The 21,120-nt window shown below is 34.1% G+C and overlaps 1 protein-coding gene and 1 non-coding gene across 2 annotated transcripts in view; both read left to right on the top strand.

Moving 5' to 3' along the window:
• The window catches only part of LOC126777917 (uncharacterized), a 90,839-nt gene that overhangs the window by 65,493 nt on the left and 4,226 nt on the right, over nucleotides 1-21,120 (top strand). The window contains exons 4-7 of the mRNA XM_050501228.1: nucleotides 6,022-6,118; nucleotides 15,103-15,212; nucleotides 17,482-17,589; nucleotides 20,603-20,698. Coding sequence (XP_050357185.1) covers nucleotides 6,022-6,118; nucleotides 15,103-15,212; nucleotides 17,482-17,589; nucleotides 20,603-20,698 — 411 coding nt within the window. The remainder of the gene's footprint in view (nucleotides 1-6,021; nucleotides 6,119-15,102; nucleotides 15,213-17,481; nucleotides 17,590-20,602; nucleotides 20,699-21,120) is intronic.
• On the top strand, nucleotides 9,596-9,668 carry Trnar-acg (transfer RNA arginine (anticodon ACG)). Its single transcript has one exon. It is a non-coding gene; the product is annotated as a tRNA-Arg (tRNA).

Genomic DNA, 21,120 nt, shown 5'->3' on the forward strand with positions numbered 1-21,120 from the left:
GATGGCCTATCAGCAACTTGTTGCATAAAGGGCTTGTGCAACAAGTTGATCTGTTAAGCGATTCCAGCCGCTATTTCGAAGGATTATGTACTTAAACCAACTTGTTTCTGGTAGTCAATTAACGAAGTGCTTTGCGTGTCCCATCATGGCAATCCCTATATATAGGGATTGTATATATACAATCGGTTCGTCTATATTTTAAATTTATTATATGATTTTAATGCTCCTCAAAAGTATTATATTTTATCGTTAAAATAATATCTTTAAGTATTTGACTTGTTCATTTCAAGCAAATGTTAGATATCGTAATACCATAAAATATCCCAATTAATATTATATATATTCATAGTAAATTAAAAAAGAATCCTTGGTTTACTAAATGTACTGTATAAAAAATAATTCTGCTATTATATTTATATTAATTAGAAAAGATCTTATTGCACCGAAGCCACTGAGGAATATAATGAATGACCAGTTCGAATAACGATGGTTCGAAGTGCTTCTATTTATAGCACTTATGTCATTTGCTTGCAGTAGCGTTGACGGTTAAGGCAGTCATTATGCAATGAAACTAGATCATTTCTTGAACTGTAACATATAACATTCGTTTACATGTAAACGCGATGCGTTATATTAGGGACGGACGCGGACCAGCCCGCACAAACGCACGTTAGAAACAGCCTCAGTGCGGTGCGTGGTTGTCCGTATTCGTCGCCGCGCGTAAATAATCCGCAGGATTATGCACCGTGACCACTTTTAACTACAAAGCATTACAATCGTTTGATATATGAGCAAATTTAATTATTATTGCTATTAAATAATACATTATTTTTTGCAAAAACAAAGTAAAATACACCTTATTGAAGTAGACATTGTTAAATTGAATGTAAAGCTTCTAACGGTTTAGAATGTAGTTTCTCCTTAAAAGAAACGGCATGAACATCAATACTTACTTTCTAAAATGAAACATTATAACAATTAAATATAGCTATATCATACCTAATCTAAAAATAATCATATAGGAAAGCAAACAGTCAGTTCTTAATAATATACCGGTCTGTTTAACCGAATACTTACTACTATAAATTAAAAAATAAAATTTTCCAAGAAAAATGGCAAGCAAGTTTATTTCCATATTCAAACGAACAAAGTCTAAGCATGTATGCTATTAAGTTTCTAAACTTTAAAAAAAAAAAATTAGAATTTATATCACGTTCTATTCTCAACACATTCATAAATCCATTGAGGTATAAATTTTTAAGATATAAATAATATAGTACCTTACTCGTACTACATTCAAAAACTATAACAAAAATACCTTCGAGCTTTTTTATATATGTTGTTTATGTTATAGATAGGCGGACGGGCAAATGGGCCACCTCACGTTAAGTGGTCACCATCGCCAATGGACCGCGATGTAAGATATTTTAACCATCCCTTACATCGCCAATGCGCCACCAATCTTGGGAACAAACCTGTTATGTCCCTTATGCCTTTAGTTTTACTGGCTTACTCACCGTTCAAACTGGAACGCAATAATACTAAGTATTGCTGTTCAGCGATGGAATGTCAAATGAGAAGGTTGTACCTAACTAGATGGGCTTGCACAAAGTCCTACCACCAAGTACTGTTTTTCTCATTCATGAATAAATACCATAAAAAAGCCGAGATGGCCCTGTGGTAAGAACGCGTGAATCTTAACCGATGATCGTGGGTTCAAACCCGGGCAAGCACCACTGAATTTTCATGTGCTTAATTTGTGATTATAATTCATCTCGTGCTTTACGGTGAAGGAAAACATCGTGAGGAAACCTGCATGTGTCTAATTTCACTGAAGTTCTGCCACATGTGAATTCTACCAACCCGCATTGGAGCAGCGTGGTGGAATAAGCTCCAAACCTTCTCCTCAAAAAGAGGAGAGGAGGCCTTTAGCCCAGCAGTGGGACATTCACAGGCTGTTACGGATTACGGAATAAATACCATACCATACGCACCAGTACCGGTAATAGAAAAGATTTATCTCGGTGATTGAATAACTAACGTAAAAGTAATAATACATACCACAACTATTGATGAACTAATAAAAACTCCGCTCTGCTTGGGGTGATGCGGGTTTTGATACACATGTGACAGAATTCCATCCGACACACGAAATTAATTATAAACCAAAATTAAGCTCAAGAAAACTTAGTGTCTTGTCCGGATTTGAACCCACAATCTTTGGCTTAAATTCACGTGCTCTACAACTGAGCCATCTTGCCTCTAAGTAGAATAACCAGACAGGCCTGAAGTTGAAACTTAGTCCTATAATTCAAATACGAATATGACTTTTATTTACTGCATAAATTGTTCTCATTTGAAATGTACTCATATGTGGGAACCTTTCGTAGGTTACTTCCTATGTGGCTTTATACGACTTTCCGTTCGTCGCCGTTACTTTGTCACGGAAAATGACGACGCTGTTTCCAACAATACTTGTTTTGTTTATGGAAATTTGTACCGTCGACATAAAAATATTTTGCATTGTTTTATTATATTAAATAAAATTTAAGTTTAAATTATTACAAGTATATGTGACTAAAATGACTAGTATGAATGTTAAGTTTCTTACCGGTTCTTCTGACCATATTCAGGTCTTTATTAATTGTCATAATTGTAGTGGATTCCGTCATTTAATTTAACAGCAATATACCACAGAGCACGATCGTAATATGTCTGAAGACGATAAGCTACATGGACTATAATAATATGACGTTCAAAGATTTTTTAGCTTGACTTTGGCTTTAGTAGGGCTTTGTGCACGACCTTCTGGATAGACAAGGAGTTTATTTCTCCAGTTCTTCTCAAATTCGAAGAAGTTATTTACGAACCAGTGGTATATATTTTTTGTAAATCTAAAAGCAAATATAATGCTTCTATATTTAATAAAGATTGAGAGTTTGAATAGATATTTTTTTTTTCAAAATATTTTTTTTATTCATGGCTGTATAAATCTAAATTATATGCCTGAAATAAACTATTACAAGCCATTATTTACTTACCGCAATAACCTAGACATGACGTGGGCGAATCACGGATCATTTGTTATAAATATAAATGTTTCTATCCAGTATTCATAGAAATATCGATATTTTAGCTTAGTTACAAATGTTTTATTTTGTAAAAATACAATATATTATAAAATGCCGTCAGAGTAAACGATAAGAACATTAATAAGCCAATTGGAAGGCACTCCTTTTACATATTAATAAACTTAAATCGTTAATTGTTAATCACAAAAAAACCTGGCGTTATAACAAACGTTGCTCTGCCTGTATTACTTTTGTCAATCGGTTGAACTGTATAAATAGATGATTTTCAGCGCCATCTAGATGCGAATCACAGTAAAAAGAATGGCTTCTACCTGACTTTCTAGGTGGCAGGCCTTTTTGCAAGCCCATCTGAGTAGATAACACCCAATCATTAGATATTTTACCGTCAAACACCTAAACTTAGTATTGTAGTGGTTTAAAGGGCGAGTGAGCTAGTGTAAATATAGAAACAAGAGACAAATAATATTTCCTACGGCACCAATTTATATGGGCAGTGGTGACCACTTACCATCAGATGGCCTATTCTCCCGTCCGCCTATTTATTTTATTTAAAAAAATGAAAAAATACATACCAACTTTCATGGCGATCGGTAAAACGGTGCCAAAGTGTATTAACCTCAAACAGAATCAAAATTTATTCGTATATATTTACTAATAAAAATGTATTAATGTAAAGCTCGCGAAAATCTTTACACGTATTACACACAGGTGATACTTTTTTGTGTAAGAAACGTTGCACAAAAACATACATACTGCAATGTTGTAAAAATTTTGAGTACATCTTTCCTTTCGTTATGCCAAATTTCACTTCCATAATATGAAAGGCTTAAATTATTTGAATTCAAATCTTTATGTAATTCACATGAACTAGCGCCGTTTCTATATTAAAAAAATATATATAAATGGGCTCACGAATGAAATAACTAATTTAATATAGAAGCCGTAAATACAAGTCGGGCTTCCTTTTTGCTGACGATACGTAGGTGCATATTTACTTGAGGCTTACGGATACACCCACGTTCGTTTTCCAACAGTACTTTATTGGAGATACAAAGTAACCAAGGTTCTCTACCGAGAAAATTTTGCTAGAATATTTTAAAATATATTTTCATTTTTACACGTTTACTTATCGACATTTCTATTTTGTATTTTATTTGATACAGCGTAATCTCCTTCTTTCTAGTATCTTACTGTTTGGTTTAGAAAAGGTTTTATTTAAAAAATACTGTCTTATATTTATTATATTATATAATATTGAGTGCCTCGATGTTCTAGGCGCAAGCTTTTGAGGCTGAAGCTCGAGAGGTCGTGGGTTTAAGCCCTGGGTTGGTACCATAAAATCTTATTGAGTTTTTTTGCTAAAAAAATTCAGTAGCAGCGCGAAGCTTCGTGTGACAGCTAAACTCTTTCAGGTCGCGTCGAATTCTTATTTCCATCGGATTATGAGATTAAGGGAATAGATAGTACACCTGTCTTTTCTGCAGACTCTTATGTATAATAATTCCTGCGTAGTTGGCTACTTTCTCTTGAGCATGACCGATTAGTATAGCAAATAATTTTAATAGTATAATTACATGCTATCTTGAACTTGATGAATAGACTAATACTTAATGATATATCGCAATAGTTCTGACGTAAAGAGACAGAAGTCTAACGTAACGTAACGTAAAGAATTACGTCATCAAGTTCTTCTGTCGTGAGCTCAATTTTTGAGCTGAAGTTATATCACGTATTTTTTTCAAGCAATCCTCTTTTAAAGACCTGTCTTCAAATCAGGCAGGGTTTGAACACGCAAGCATCGGTTAAGATTTCAGTACCCCTGCATTTTAATGTGCCCAATTTGCATCAATATTTCAACTCATCGTAGCTATCTGGATGAAACTACACATGTGCCTCCATCAACTCGCACCCCAGCATAGTGTTCAGCCTTGTCTTCTACTATATATAATACAGCTATATCGTTGGACTTTGCGTAGGCAGGCTACCTACATCTAAACATTTTGAATAACTTTTCAATATAATTTACCTGAAGGGTAAATTAACATTCTATAAATAGAACTATGATTGAGGTTTCACTTTCTACGTTCCTCATTTAAAACGTTACTCTCGATTTTGCATATTTTGTACTTAATGTATTCTCCTCTTGCCACAACTGGACAGAGATATGGACAGACAGAAATATCGAATATACTTTCGATTTTATAATAGGAAAGTAATATCTGTTTTTAAATATTACTAAGAATGTTTGGTTATGCGAAGAAACCCGAATGCGTCGTACGAAATTCATATTTGTCCCATACATATCCCATCCCATTTCCACCGCAAAAAGTTTTGAGATCACATGTTAAACCTAGTCACTTTTCTTATTTAGTATCTATAAAAGCAGCTTCAACAACTTTGTTTCCTAATTTACTTGTTACTTACCAACAATTATAGTGACCTAATAAATATTAGACATATTTATTTCAAAAATAAATACAACGAATTGGCAATCGATATTGATATCTGCTACAGTCACTATCAATTTGTCAATTTTTTTATAAGCTAAGCACTAGCTGATATCAAAAATTGAAGTTTATCTATCTTCTAAAAGCACCTTTATAATTTTGATAATTGGTAAGTGATAAAATTAAAACTTTGGCTGACAATAGTTGACAAGCTATTTGTATAAATATTATGTAATTTGGGAACATAGTAATCGTATGTTCTTTTGATTACTGAAAATTCAGCTTTGTCCACAACGAAGTTACAGAGTTTCGACATCGTCCCGAATGGCTTCGAGAAAATAGGTAGTCGCACATGTCTGTTTCCACCCGCATTAGAGCAGCGCCGTAGAATTAGCTCATAAACATTTACTTTAATAATCCTACTATTTTAACTAATATTTTGACTTGAATATCATTACGTATTCAACATGTCTTTGTTTCAGATTTCGATACCAGTACCCGTCTATCCCGCGGGAGGCGTATGGTCGGGTCATCACGAAGGCACCACCGAACGTGGTACGCACACCTGATTATGGCGAGGTTCGTTACTTTATATAATAATCAGAAATAAACAAACAATAATAAATAAATATATTTAGAAAACTAAAGCACGTCCAATAGCTTCGAAACAAAAAAGGGAAAATTTTAACAATCAGAAGAGAAAAAAACACGAAGCTATCTTTGCCTTTAATAAAGAGATAATTCATCTTTTAGCGATAAGGTGCTCAATTGACCTCATATTATCATCATGTTTATCTGATCTTACTATAAATTAAAAAAATATGTAAAGTTATAAAGATAACTATTAAGATTGAAAACAAAATATTTACTGAATGTAAATGGATTTGAAACACCATTAACAAAGGGAGGCTTATCTCTATAAGAGTTTTCTTCCAGCCATTTTGTTTTGTTCAGATTTTTTACGGCGCTCAACTATTTTCAGCTTTAAGCAAAAGTATAGAACAGCTTGTGAATGTCTCACTGCTATGGCCTTTCTCTTTGAGAAACTTTGGAGCGTATTCTAATACTCTACTCCAATACGGGTTGGTGGATAAATTTGTGGCAGAATTTCAGTAAAATTTAGACAGGTAGGTTTACTCACGATGTTTTCCTTCACGCCAAGCACGAGATGAATCATCATCATCATATTCAGCCCACATTAATCCACTGCTGGACATAGGCCTCCTCACAGGCGCGCCACGAGATGAATAATAAACACAAATTAAGCACATGATAATTCAGTGGTGCTTACCTAAGATTGAACCCGCGATCTCATCGGTCATCTCTTTTAAACTAAAACTTATTTATATATTAGATTTTATTTTACTTTTCGTCCCTTTTTCGAACGGGCACAATAACGATTTCATTTTTCAACCGAATACATATAATCCACCCGATCTATTCGGTCGTACCGTGATAATCCATTGTACAGTTACACGCCTCACGCTTTTTTCCACGTGCATAATATATGTTAATATTTCTAAAACTAATAGTTTGAACTGCAAAATGTAAAAGGCAATATTTATCTACATAAAACGTTTGAAATTAATATGTTATTTATTTTAATAAGAATTTAAATTTTGTATGTAGTTAAAACTTAGTCCATTATATATGCCAAGGGCTTATAAGCACCACTTTTTATTTTCATGTCTGTTGTTTATTACGGAATTTAAATTTCAGTGGAGCACAAACGACCCCATGGTCAGATAAAGCTTAAATCAATTTAACACTAAATGGAAAATTCTGCAAACTTCCACCATTCACGGACACACAGATATCATCCCGGCTGCCCTTGAGTTGCGAAAAAACAATTGAAGAAGTTTTGTTAGCTGAATTTCGTCCATATTTCATAACAAAGTTGTTAAAAATTTATAATTTAATTTTCTCAATACAATGAGAGCCGTTTGGAAGTATTATATAATTACAAAAACAAACTCCAAACTTCGAAAGTTTATAATAATTAACAGTGTTTCGACATCGAAGAAAGTTGAGAGTTTCAGTGGTTTAATGAATTTCGCAAAGGTTTGGGGTCAAGGACAGAATGAAAGGATGAAATATACCGACGGTGTGACAGTTAATTTTACCATTAACTTCCAACCAATTCCTCGCAGTTTTCCTGCATTGTACAAAGTTTCTTCTAATGACGTCTTTAGAAACACTTAACTAAAATTTACTTAATTATTTCGATCGCTCAATTTATGTTTTGTAATTCAAACGAGATGAAATAAGTTTATTTATTGATCGTTTATAATAGATAAACAAACAAAGAAATTTCTATTTCACAAGGAAAGAAAATCAATTTGTAAATAAGCTGTATTTTTTATGGAATAGAGACTCACAAATCATCTTAAATATTCTTACGGTAAAAAAATCTTTACACACAAGTTTCTGTCCCAGAGTAGAGTACACGACTGCTAGTTATATGTTAAAGGGAGTCAAGACACTGACTTCAGGCTGATCCCATTCAAAATTTGGCGTCATTTGATCAGGCATGATACGTAACGTGCCTTTAGGTTTAAAGGTGTACGAATTTCGCTTATTAAAATTAATTATCCTCTGTGCTTGGAAGTCTTTTGAACAAGTTCAACGTTAAATCTTTTGAACACATTAAACGTCCGTGGAATCGTGTACTTTATTAAACGTGAAATAACGCGGCAAATGTCTGTGCTATTTATAATAACGGCCGTAATCTGCTGTATAGTGATGTATGTATGTTAGATTAAAGTTGTTACGATGAAATCTACTTTCATTATTATAATAGTAAAAGAGAATTATATGAATTAAGCTAAATCATTAAATAATATCATTTCAGTACTTTAACAATTCAGTACAAAATAAACAAACGAATGTAATATGACCTAAAAAAATTGCTGTTAAATAAATTGAATTAAATATTTTACCTACGACGGTCTAGAGTTCTTGACTTTAGTGAATGGCTTGTAAAACTATGAAAGTTTAAATTCCGTGCCGTGCCGAAAAAAAGGTAGTTTTTGCGTAAAACAGTAACAAAGATGTATAAGGTCATAAATTGCAGTCATTTATCAACAAAGGCAGCATCGAGTGTCGGTCGCATTATTTTCATACTTTTCACATACTTTCAATTCTTATAAGGATTATGTATCGTCATTTTACAGTCATTACGTCATTTTACAGTCATTACGTCATTTTTTTATTATATTTTATTATATTTATACATTGGTAAGTGAAGGGCAAATGGGCCACCTGATGATAAAAGGCTTTTAGTATTTGTTTATACACCTATATACCTACTATTAACGTTTTAATCGTCACTGAGTTAACTGACAGAACTTGCTCACTCGCAGACTTGAGGCGGACTGATGATCATAGACAATTATTAGTACTTTTTATAGTTATAACATATTCCTAACAGCCACCACCGCCAATAGACATTCTCGCCGCAAGAAATATTAACCGTTCATTACATCGCCAATGTGCCATCTTCCTTGGTAACTAAGATGTTATGTCCCTTGTGCCTGTAACTACACTGAAGTGTAAACTATTTACGGCTACGGGTAGAACCGATAATTGGGTGGTAGGGCCCTAAAACTTACAAATTCCTACTACCAGTAAACTGTAATAATATCACGTTTTATAAAAAAAGAAAGTAAGTAAAAGTATATTTCTCATAGATAGTTAAAGTACTAATTTCTAAATAGAAATATGATAATTTATAGTTCATAAATAGTAAATAAAAAGTATTTATATTCATAATATAATGTCCATATCACTTGCTCAATATAAAAAATGTATATGTTGTGTGTGATTTGGCTCTTAGGATTTAAATAATAAGAATAATATTTGATATTTTACACACTGAAACAAAATCAAGAAGCTTCGAATTTTTAATTTACTATCTACAAGTAGGTAAATGACTTTGAAATATAAAAATAAATTTGGATATTCGATAATAGAAGTTTTCGATAATAAAACAGTAGCGATCGTGCTCCGAATTTTATCTACAATGTACATATCAGAAAATTTAATTTAATTCGTATAGGCCCTGTGGCGCAACGGATAACGCGTCTGACTACGGATCAGAAGATTCCAGGTTCGAATCCTGGCAGGGTCGTTGATATTATTTTTTTCAAGACAAGTTGTTTCAAAACCTTTCTTGCTTATATATATTGTTTGTTTAAATATTTTAAAACATATATCCGTAATCCGTAACAGCCTGTGAATGTCCCACTGCTGGGCTAAAGGCCTCCTCTCCTCTTTTTGAGGAGAAGGTTTGGAGCTTATTCCACCACGCTGCTCCAATGCGGGTTGGTAGAATTCACATGTGGCAGAATTTCAGTGAAATTAGACACATGCAGGTTTCCTCACGATGTTTTCCTTCACCGTAAAGCACGAGATGAATTATAATCACAAATTAAGCACATGAAAATTCAGTGGTGCTTGCCCGGGTTTGAACCCACGATCATCGGTTAAGATTCACGCGTTCTTACCACAGGGCCATCTCGGCTTTTTACATATATACAATAGTATAATAAAGTATACATATATGTATATGTTACAGATAAAAAAATTACGTTTACAATATTTTACTTAAATATTAAACGATTTTTTTTTTATTGATAACATATTATTTTTATATAATACAGAACAAAAATAGATACAGATTTTTTTTTTAAATAGAAGGCGAACGGACAAATGGGTCACCTAATGGTAAGTGGTCACGACCGCCTATAGATAGTTGCTCTAAGAATTTATATTTACCATTCCTAATATTGCCAATGCGCCACCAGCCTTGGGTATATGTTGCTAATATGTTATATTCTTGTGCTGGTAATTAGCTCACTCACCCAACAAACCTGAACACGACAATACTAAGTTGTTACTGTTAGAATAAGTGATACCAAGACGTCCATTAAAACCCAACCACCAAGTGCAGGTAAATAAAAAATAATTAAGAATTGATGTGTCATCATCATCATCATCATATCAGCCGAAAGACGTCCACTGCTGGACAAAGGCCTCCCCCAAGGAATTTGGGAGAATTGATGTGTACAAAATAATAATTAATTATTTCGTACATAATAAACTACTTCTTTGAAAAAGACATTACATACAACATATGGTATAAAATACTGTGTTAAACACTGATTTCCTTGCTCTTTCGGTCATTATTGATTTGACAGTCGAAAGAAGGAGACACAGTATTGTTTAACAATTCACCCGCTAAACAACATTTATAAGTTACATTATATTTATTCCAACCACAAGAAAAGTAACTACAAATAAAAAACTTTGACATTAAATTGACGCGATATCATTGATCGAGATATTTCATAATCTATGATATTCACTATGGATTCGCAAGAAACTGGCGTCTATAATATCCGCGAAGTTGTAATCGGAACTTTGGAAGTTAAATAAAACTGTCTATAACTGGTTAAGTGAAATAGTATTGTATTATAAACAAAGGTAAATTAATCAAGAACTGTTTGTAGTGCGTAATACAGCAGAACTATCAGCAAATGGCATGGAATATATAAGTCTAAGGTTTGTTTGTATTTACTTTTTCTTGTATTAAAATAGGGTATACATCTTTGTATATATACGTTATTGAATAATGAATTGAATTGAGCAAGCAAACGATTTCTCTAATAGGTACGATAATCCAGTTCTTAGGTTATAGGGGAATTTGCGATGAAGCATAAGGGCTATTATCTGCTCTTAGGGATGTCACAAACAACTAAAACTTAATAAATATTAAATTCAAATTAAAAATATTACAAAAGAAATAATAATAATAGATTTAAAATACCCTTACATGTACAATTAAATTAAAAAAGAACAATATTTTGGTTCGCATATGCTATATATACTTCGTTACGATATATATATAATTATAGGAAAAATATGTAAATTTATTTTATTTACAATACTCTGTTTTTATTTTATGGGTTTCTTTTAAAAACCAGTAATTTCGATGTAGTGTATCTATCTACCGCGCGTCCTGTGATGGTCACATTTTATAATTGTTATTTTATTTTTAATTTCACATTCTAAGCTAAGAATATATTCGCCGGGAGGGCAAATGACTCTACTCCACCTGATGGTAAGTGGTAGTAGAGTCCAAACGCGACGACGGCCAGTACAGACGGGAAAAACGTTCTGCACTAGCCGCCTTCGCCTTGCCGGCCCGCAAGATACCTCTTCACGCCTCGTTTGAAGGAACCCGGGTTGTAAGAGGAGGGGAACACGTGAGCTGGTAAGGAATTCCATTTTTTGGAAGTGCGACAAAGAAAGGAGTTGCCAAATTTCTTTGTTCGCGATGGAATTGATGTCATAGTTAGGCGGTGACATCGAGAACCAGCTCGCGTGGACTTAAAAAGGAAGGGGGAAGCAGGAATTAGAGAGAATAATTTCTCAGAGCACTCGCCGTGATACAGTCGATAGAAAGCGCTCAGTGCTGCTATCTCACGACGCAATTGTAAAGGTTCAAGGGTGTTTGTGACCTTTACGTCGCCAATAATGCGTACGGCACGTCGCTGCAACTGGTCCAAGGCCTCAAGTAGGTACTTAGCGGAGCCATCCCAAAGGTGCGAGCAATATTCCACGCAAGACCGTACCTGTGTTTTGTACAGCAAGCACAGTTGTTGTGGCGTGAAAAAACGCCGCACCTTGTTCAGAACTCCGAGTTTCCGTGAAGCTGTTTTTATAACAGCCTCGATGTAATCCCTTGGACTAAGGTCGCAGCGAACGTCAATCCCCAGCATGGCGATTTTGCTTTGCATCACCAGCGGAGTACCACAGAGGGAGGGAAGAGGGGAAAATGTTGACTTTTTCGCCGTGAGAGCGCATACCTGTGTTTTCTTGGCATTAAACTCAACAAGATTATCAGAGCCCCATTTGGCGATGAGCTCTAACGTCCTGTCGAGTTCAATGACAAGATCCTTCCGCCTCTCCTCAATTTCCGCTCGCCTAGCCACTGCGCGTCCGTGGTTTCCGCCATGCACTGTACTATCGTCTGCATAGCAATGTATGTTCCCAAGAGAGAGCATATCATTGATATGCAGAAGAAAGAGTGTGGGAGATAGCATAGACCCCTGGAGGACCCCAGCATTCACTACATAGAATTGTGAAGCGCAACCATCAACTAAAACACGAAGGCTACGCTTGTGTAGGAAGCTGGCAATCCAGGTGCATAGCTGAACAGGCAGACCATATGCCGGCAGCTTGGAGAGAAGACTTCTGTGCCAGACCCTGTCGAAAGCCTTGGAGATATCGAGCCTGACAGCCAACGATTCTCCATGCTTGTCGATAGCTTCACCCCAGAGGTGTGTTACGTACGCTAGAAGATCACCTGTGGACCGTTTTGGTCCATTTTGCACACAGGTTATCTACACCTCCCCCCCCCCCCCCCTCTCAAACGTGGACGAAGCCGCAGTTGGAAAATATTTATTGAATATAAATAACAAATAAACATTTCACATAAAAAGTTATTTACTAGAAGAATAAAATATAAAATTAAGCTGTTTAGAATTTTAAGTATCGATACTTTTAAAACGATATAATTTATTCTGCCCCGATGGAAACGAAATAACTCATGTGATACTAATAAGAAAACTAGATTAAATTAGTATACTTATGTTCACAACTGCGTTGCCTGACATGATGTTTGCGAGATTGATCTCAATCATAGGCGATTAAAGATTATTTGCTTGACATTTCTTCCAATATCGTCAGGTGTACCTCAGGGATAGCCTCTATGCCCTTTGTTATTTAATATTTTTATGAATAGCAAAAAATCATGCTTCTATAATTGCATTTCTGTTTTATGCGGATAGTATGAATATTCTCAAAATTGTAATATCTTGATGACTTTAAATTTAATTTCATCTTGTATTGTAAACAACGATACAAAAGCTCTCGCTAAAAACTACTTAAATAAAATATATTTTGAGTGGATTTGATTTATTAAATTAAATTTTAAAACATCCTTTTAATATTCAACATAAAAAACACGTTTACCAATAAATTGGTAATAATATGAACTGTAAAATTCTAATTAACACTTTAAGGGACAGTACAGTTGTAGAGTCTATAGGCGTCCACTGTCACAGAGGGTTTTAAGTCTTATATCGTATAAAAATTAAGAAAATATTTTTCAATTAAAAATCCCTCCACTTTTCTTCGTCTGTTTAAAAGATTATTTCGATCTAAAAAGTACAAGACTTATATACTTGTAAAATTCACTGACAATGTTTACTAAAATAATATTATACCCTCAAAAGCTACAATAGCGTTAGGGATCAAAAATCTTAGTATGATTATGTAATATTTTTAAATCTCCTTTATTTTTTGCACAAGAAATAAGCCTCTTACCTTTAATGCGAAATAATTATCGTGCATTTTTTGTTATAATCCTTGCTTGCACCTTCTTTAATATGATATCTTTATGAAATTATATAATATTGACATCTTAATTATACTATAATTATACTATAAAAAACTTTCGTGCTAAAGCTTGCCAAAAAACGAGGCTTATGTTCCATACAAACTCGAAAATGTCACACATTACATGGGCACGAGTGTGGACGCAAATACAAAAGCACTATTCCCTCACTCATAATCCGATGGAACGGCAAATCTGTCATGACCGGAAAGACTTTAGGACTGGACCAACGCCTATACTTTCTTTACGAGACAAAGAAGTGTGATCACCTATCAAACTCCAGAGTCCTGACTCCGGATTGCTACTGAAAATTTTTATATCCCTAAAGATCCTACTCAAAATGGTGCATCCTTTCGAGTAAGATTACATTTTGTATTTATTTAACTCTATTTTGTTCTAAGTTAAAAACCCTTAAACATTCATCCTACGTAATCCTAGGCAACCTACATGTACTTATTACATAAATATATTTCCTCTGAAGAAAGCACTTAGCAATACATTTATACATATAAATAACATTGGTTTTTTGTGTATGCTCGCGTATAACTTTATTGTTTATGATATGATTTTGTTCCAGGGCCCCATCACAGTTTTATTGATATTGAAGGTTGTTAAGTTTCTATTTGAAGCGTACTTATGACATCGATTTTTTTTAAATTGTTATGTTATAATGTTGTAGATGTGATGACATTTAAGTGTTTCTGGAAAGCAAACGGTACCCGGTCTTGCTAATGGCAAGTGGTCACCAGTAATTACCACTTGCCATCAGGTATCATAAATCTAATCCTCAACGCGATCGCCTCCCATATGCATTTAATTTAATCCCTCATCGTTCGAAATGACCAAGTGCACACGGAGAAGCAGCACTAAATTTCTATATGCTTTATCATTGTTTATGATTCACTTATTCATTCATTCTCGGGACCGAAAGATCGAGAGAAACGTGCATGTGTCGGATAAAAATTAACCATATGTGTATCTACCAAATCGCATTGGTGCGGTGTGGACCTCCAAACCTTAAAAGGAGAGGAATCCTTAGCGCAGCTGTAGACCATTTACAAGCTTTATTTATTAGCATTATATAATATAATAATTGTTACAGATGTTCGGCATGTTGAACGTACCTCATACTTCTGGGAAGATCCTTCGGTACCCTGGACCGTCTCGGCCTCGTGGTGGACCCACTTTCATGGTACCACCACAGAGGGACAGGTGTGTATTTGTTTTTAATATAAGCATAAAGCGAATTCCTCTACGTAACATCCGTAGCTTTAATATAATTAACGATGTATTATGCTTTTTTTTTAAATAAACACGTAAAAAATCTAACAAAATCCGATACTTGCGTACTCAAGTGCTTGCTCAAAAAGTTCCTCATCATGAGATAAATTGCAAATATAAATAAAATACTTGGACTTGCTTACCAACTTTGATGTATATCTTCTTAAACACAGATGTTTTGCTCATTACATAATTTTATTTATTTATTTTATTATTCATGTATTAATCATATCTTTAGTAATATAATAGTGAGTAAAAGGAGTTTGCGTTATTTACATATTTACAGTCAACAACGACTGCCTCGTTGGTCTAGTGGCTTGATGTAAAACCGCAGACCCGGAGGTCCTGGGTTCAATTCTCAGGTTGGGCCAATAAAAAGTTATTGGGTTTTTCTGTAAGAAAATCTTCAGTAGCAGTCCGGATTCTGTCGGATTGCCGTCCCATCGGATTATGAGAGTAGAATAGAGATAGATAGATAAATAATGTACCTCTGTTTGCGCACACTTGTGCACTGTAATATCACCTGCGTAGTTGGCTAATCTCTCTTGAGATTGGCCGCCGTGGCGGAAATCGGTCTGGAGGACATTATTGCAGTCAACAAAATAAATTATTTTATATATTTCAAAAATTATAATCTTTATAAAATAATGTGAAATTATAATAACATATAGTTATATGTTTTCAATAAGCCAAAGAACGAAATGGTTCCGCTATATATAAAGAAGCTAAAATTCAAAAGTGATGAAATATTGCTCCTCGATATTTGTACAGAAAACATTCCTTACTGAGAATGTATAAAAAGTTATAATGTATTTTCGAAGTTTCCGAACCGAAGCCTCAGGCCTCGTGAAGGCGAAACGCCCAAAATAGTACACCGGAAAAACGTATTGATCAACCCATTTCAGAAGTAAATTTCTGTTCCATATATTTGTCGTAAAAAATTTAGTGTTATTTGATCAAGAAAAAGTACCTTATTGATTTTTTATGCTGTTGCTTTATTTGCCTTACTATGCGCCTTTACTTCATTACGAATAAATGAAAGCAAAAATACTTTTCATAAATTGTCTGTAAGAATAGAAAATAAATTAACTATACTATTACACTTGTAAATATGATTGCTTAAGATTTTAAAATAAAACAATAATGATAACAAAATCGAGGGCTTAATTTATCTTCTTATTTTGAAACCACGATAACCACTAAAATACTTTGAAATGTTCTTTGCGCGCATTAAAAGTAAAATTTTAACATCGATTTTCCTTTATTTTCTATGCCTATTTTCAAGGAAATAGTAATATTCTCGTTTTCCCCACTTGGAACACGTAAAGCTAGGATTGTGGTAACAATAACCCAAGAGACCGTTGAGACGGGCCGGTTGGCGTGTTTGGTAGATTCCTGCCTTTTACGCCGAAGGTTGTGGGTTCGATTCCCACCCAGGACAGACATTTGTGTTCATGAACATGTCTGTTCGTCTTGATTCTAGGTGTAATTATCTAACAGTAAAACATACAGTAACAGTAACAGCTTGTTAATGTCCCACTGCTGGGCTAAGGCCTCCTCTCCCTTTTGAGGAGAAGGTTTGGAGCTTATTCCACCACGCTGCTCCAATGCGGGTTGGTAGAATACACATGTGGCAGGATTTCAATGAAATTTGACACATGCAGGTTTCCTCACGATGTTTTCCTTCACCGTCAAGCACGAGATGAATTATAAACACAAATTAAGCACATGAAAATTCAGTGGTGCTTGCCCGGTTTTGAACCCACGATCATCGGTTAAGATTCACGCGTTCGAACCAATGGGCCATCTCGGCATTTTTTTATATATCATCTATATAAGTATGTATTTACAAAAAAGAAAATAGCATATGTAGTATATCCGTTGTCTGAGTGCCATAGTACAAGCTCTGCTTAGTTTGGGATCATACGGCCGTGTATAAATAATGTCCCAGGATATTATATATTATATTGTGGCTTACTCAAATCAAATCAAAATATACTTTATTCAAGTTTTTTACAAGCACTTTAGAAACATTTTTCAAGATTACATTAAATTTAAAATTGCAATCGATTCGGAAAGTAGATTCTGCCTAGAATAACCGGCAACAAACAGAGTACCTAGTTACCATTTCAATCAATTGATTCACCACGCTTTATTATTATTTAATATCGTACACATTTATTTTATTTTTTTCACGTAGATTCGAAGCTTTGAAGAAACTGATCCGGCAAGAGCATGTCCGCGAACTGCAAAGGAAATACGAAACAGAACAAAAACAGGAGTTGAAGGAAATTGCAGCTGGCCGAGGGTATGTTTCTTAAAATTATTTATTTTCTTAAGACCTACTAGCATTATATTTGATAAAAATAAATCTTTGTTTTTATATATTTATGATTATCAACATGACATAGTAATGATTACAAATTAATAGGTCTAAGAGTAAAAGTTGCAATACTAATAGGCAACCACGATGCAAAAAAGACACTAAGCATTTAAAATAATATATTTTGTATATTTGTATCCTATGCGTTGATTGTGATGTAGCTATGGCAGAAAAAAATATCATAGTAAATTTGTGTTTATCATACAATTTATTCAATCTACCGCAGATTTGTATTTGTAAATCTGTATGTATCGTTGATATATGTATATTAATGCCACTAAGAATAAGCCTGTTCCTGGAGAGAAGATTGCCCTGCAGGGGTGGTAGGTCTTTTTGCAGACTTCTCTGGCTAGATACTTACTCAAAGATTAGATATTTATACCATCGCCATACTACTACAGTAATAATAATATTTGTATTACTGTGTTCCGGTTTGACAAGTTAATTAATATCATATTTTGTTTTTGTGTGTCTCAGTTTTTTGAGAATGTAATAACTGGCTACTTCCAACTCGGGCCGACTTGTAGCCAAGAATAAGTTTACATTTAGTGAAAAATACAAACTTTAACAAATTAATATATCTATTTAAATCATTTAACAAGATACTCAATTTAATAATGAAACGTTAGGCCAAATAAAAAGGTATGACTTTGGTTAAAGCTCAAATCGGACGGCGGTCCGACACTGGCTGGCAATTTTGGCATTGCAAGTAATATATACCATTTCTTACACTGCCAATGCGCCAACTATTGGGAACTATGATGTTATGTCCCTTGCGCCAGTAGTTACACTGGCTCGTTACCTTTCTTTCTTTTTTTTTCCTTTCTTAATGTTTGGCGGAAGAACATGTGATGAGTGGGTGGTACCCTACCGAGACGAGTTTCACGAAGCCCTACCACCAAGTAATTGCAAATAGAATACAATCTTATTTCAAATATTGTATTCATTGTTATCCGCGAAATTATTATTTAGAATAGATAGAATTATTTAGGTAGTAAAATAAAATTCCATGTTTGTATTTACTTTCATAATCTATATACGAAGCTAGACGTATAAAATACGATCCGAAAAATGTCCAATCCAAATAAACGCTTAAGCAAACCGTTTTAGTTAGAAACAAGAACTGCGTTATGTACTTTGTTTTATTCAATACAAATGGCCATTAAACTTAAAAGTAATTTTTATTCAACGAACAGTACCTTTTTTTTACATTTATGACAAGAAGAATCTAGTCTTATTGACATTTTATAGTTTAATTGTAATCGATACTAGTCGAAATAATATAAAATAAAATTTATATTATTATTTACTTTAATTCAATATTTTCAGAAATAAAACTAAGGATTTAAAAATCGAACTCAATTATTTTCTAAAAAACATTTTTCGTTATACGTTATTTGATAATAAGCGTATTAAACAAAAACATAAACTTAAAAAAAAAACAATAACTTTTTTTTTGATTCGATAACGTCATTTTATCATCCACTGCGGTACGCGTGGATATTTTAAATATATAATAAAATGGAGCAAGTAAAATGGGGACATTTAAGATTAATGATCTTTAAAAGAATTTAGTACCTAATGCTTTCTGAAAATGTAATTATGAAGACGAGAGGATCAAGATTTCTGACACTTGCTGTATATTGAACGTTGAAAGTTAATAGAGAAAGTTGTTGCGTTATTCAAAGATTTTTTATAACTATAACTCAGTTATCTATACTAATATAATAAATCTGAAGAGTTTGTTTGAACGCGCTAATCTCTGGAACTACCAGTCGAAATTGAAAAAATATTTTTGAGGAAGGTTACAGGCTATTTAACATCATGCTACGCTCCATTGGAGCGAAGTAGGAACGTTTAATGCGACTAGTAGTGGAAGTTTCATCATCATCATATCAGCCGAAAGACGTCCACTGCTGGACAAAGGCCTCCCCCAAGGATTTCCACGTTGGCCGATCTTGCGCTGCCCGCATCCAACGGCTTCCCGCGACTTGTTCTAAGTCGTCGGTCCACCTTTATTATTAGTGGAAGTTTAAGCATTTGAAAAAAAACCCGCCGAGTTATGACGTCCTATTAACCGTTTTAGCTCATGGTACTATTCTCAACGGAAACTAACTTGCTCAGAAAATATTACAGTGCACAAATGTGTGTCAAAATATAGGTACACCCCCACAGTCATAGGTTTCCAATCCAACACGAGCGAATATTTGAACTCATGCTATATGCAGCCTTATAAGATAGACAACGGTAATAATAATAAGCTCTTTATTAAAATATTAAAAAAATACCGTATGTATAAAAACCAAAATAAAATAATAACTGTCAATAACGGCAATTTAGAATCTACATATATATGTTATATATTTTATCCATCTACTCTTACATATTCTACAACTATACATTATTTACTATAGTTGTGTTGCCGCTTAAAGGGTGAGTGAGCCTGTGTGTAGGTACAAGATCTTAGTTACTAAGATTAGTGGAGTATTGACGATGTAAAGGATAGTTCATAGTTCTTACAGTGCCGATGTTTACGGACGATGGTAAACACTAACATATTATCAATAAAAAATCCCTTTAAGCCTCAAGCTCAACAATCCTTACTTACTACTTTACTTACTTTACTTAAAAGTTATGAAAATTTTTAAAACGAGTTTGTGAATATCATTTGTCGACAAACATTTAAAGTTACTTTGATCCTTTTAAAATCTCGGATAACATCTTGTTTTACAAGTGGATATAAAATCGAAAAAGCTCTCGAAAATGTTTTATAAAGCAATTTAACCCACTATGTTTCTATTTGAAAATTTTAATAGATTTTTTTATTTGAATCATCTATTGTCGCACCTTTGGGGTAAGAACGACTCATATGCCGCCCACTCAATACATTAATTTAGGCTAATGTATTCTTTATTCTCAACTATAATTATTGTTGCAGTAATGACGACTTTGTATACGGAACCTATGGAGAACAAGAGCCACGAGGACTTCAGCCGCTAGAGTACGCGGATGAGCCCAGTGCGAGACATGGAAAGTGAGTATAAATTACTAATTCACATCTGGGAAGTACATGGCAAACCATTGCCCGCTCAAACAAAAAAAAAACATACTATTGCGCTATCAGTGCAACTCGTTAGTCTAATATTTCTCGGTGTGCTAAAAGACTGACACTTTGAATGAAAACTTAAAACGGAACGGGACGTTGAATGAAGTTGACACTAAAGACGGTGCAGAGAATCAATATTTCACAAAATACGTTCTTATTGCGCCATTATATTATGAACGAAGGTAGGCCCTACGTCTTACGTAATGGCGATAGTTCCTAAACGCCTATTTTTACTTCTTTATTTTCCAATGAAGGTGTCATTTGGATTTTTTTTATTATAAAAACATAAAAAATTTTGTTCCTTAAAACGAAGCGTGAAGAGGCATCTTGCGGACAGGCAAGGCGAAGGC

This window comes from Nymphalis io, chromosome 24 (assembly GCF_905147045.1).
Source record: "Nymphalis io chromosome 24, ilAglIoxx1.1, whole genome shotgun sequence".
Lineage (NCBI taxonomy): Eukaryota > Metazoa > Arthropoda > Insecta > Lepidoptera > Nymphalidae > Nymphalis > Nymphalis io.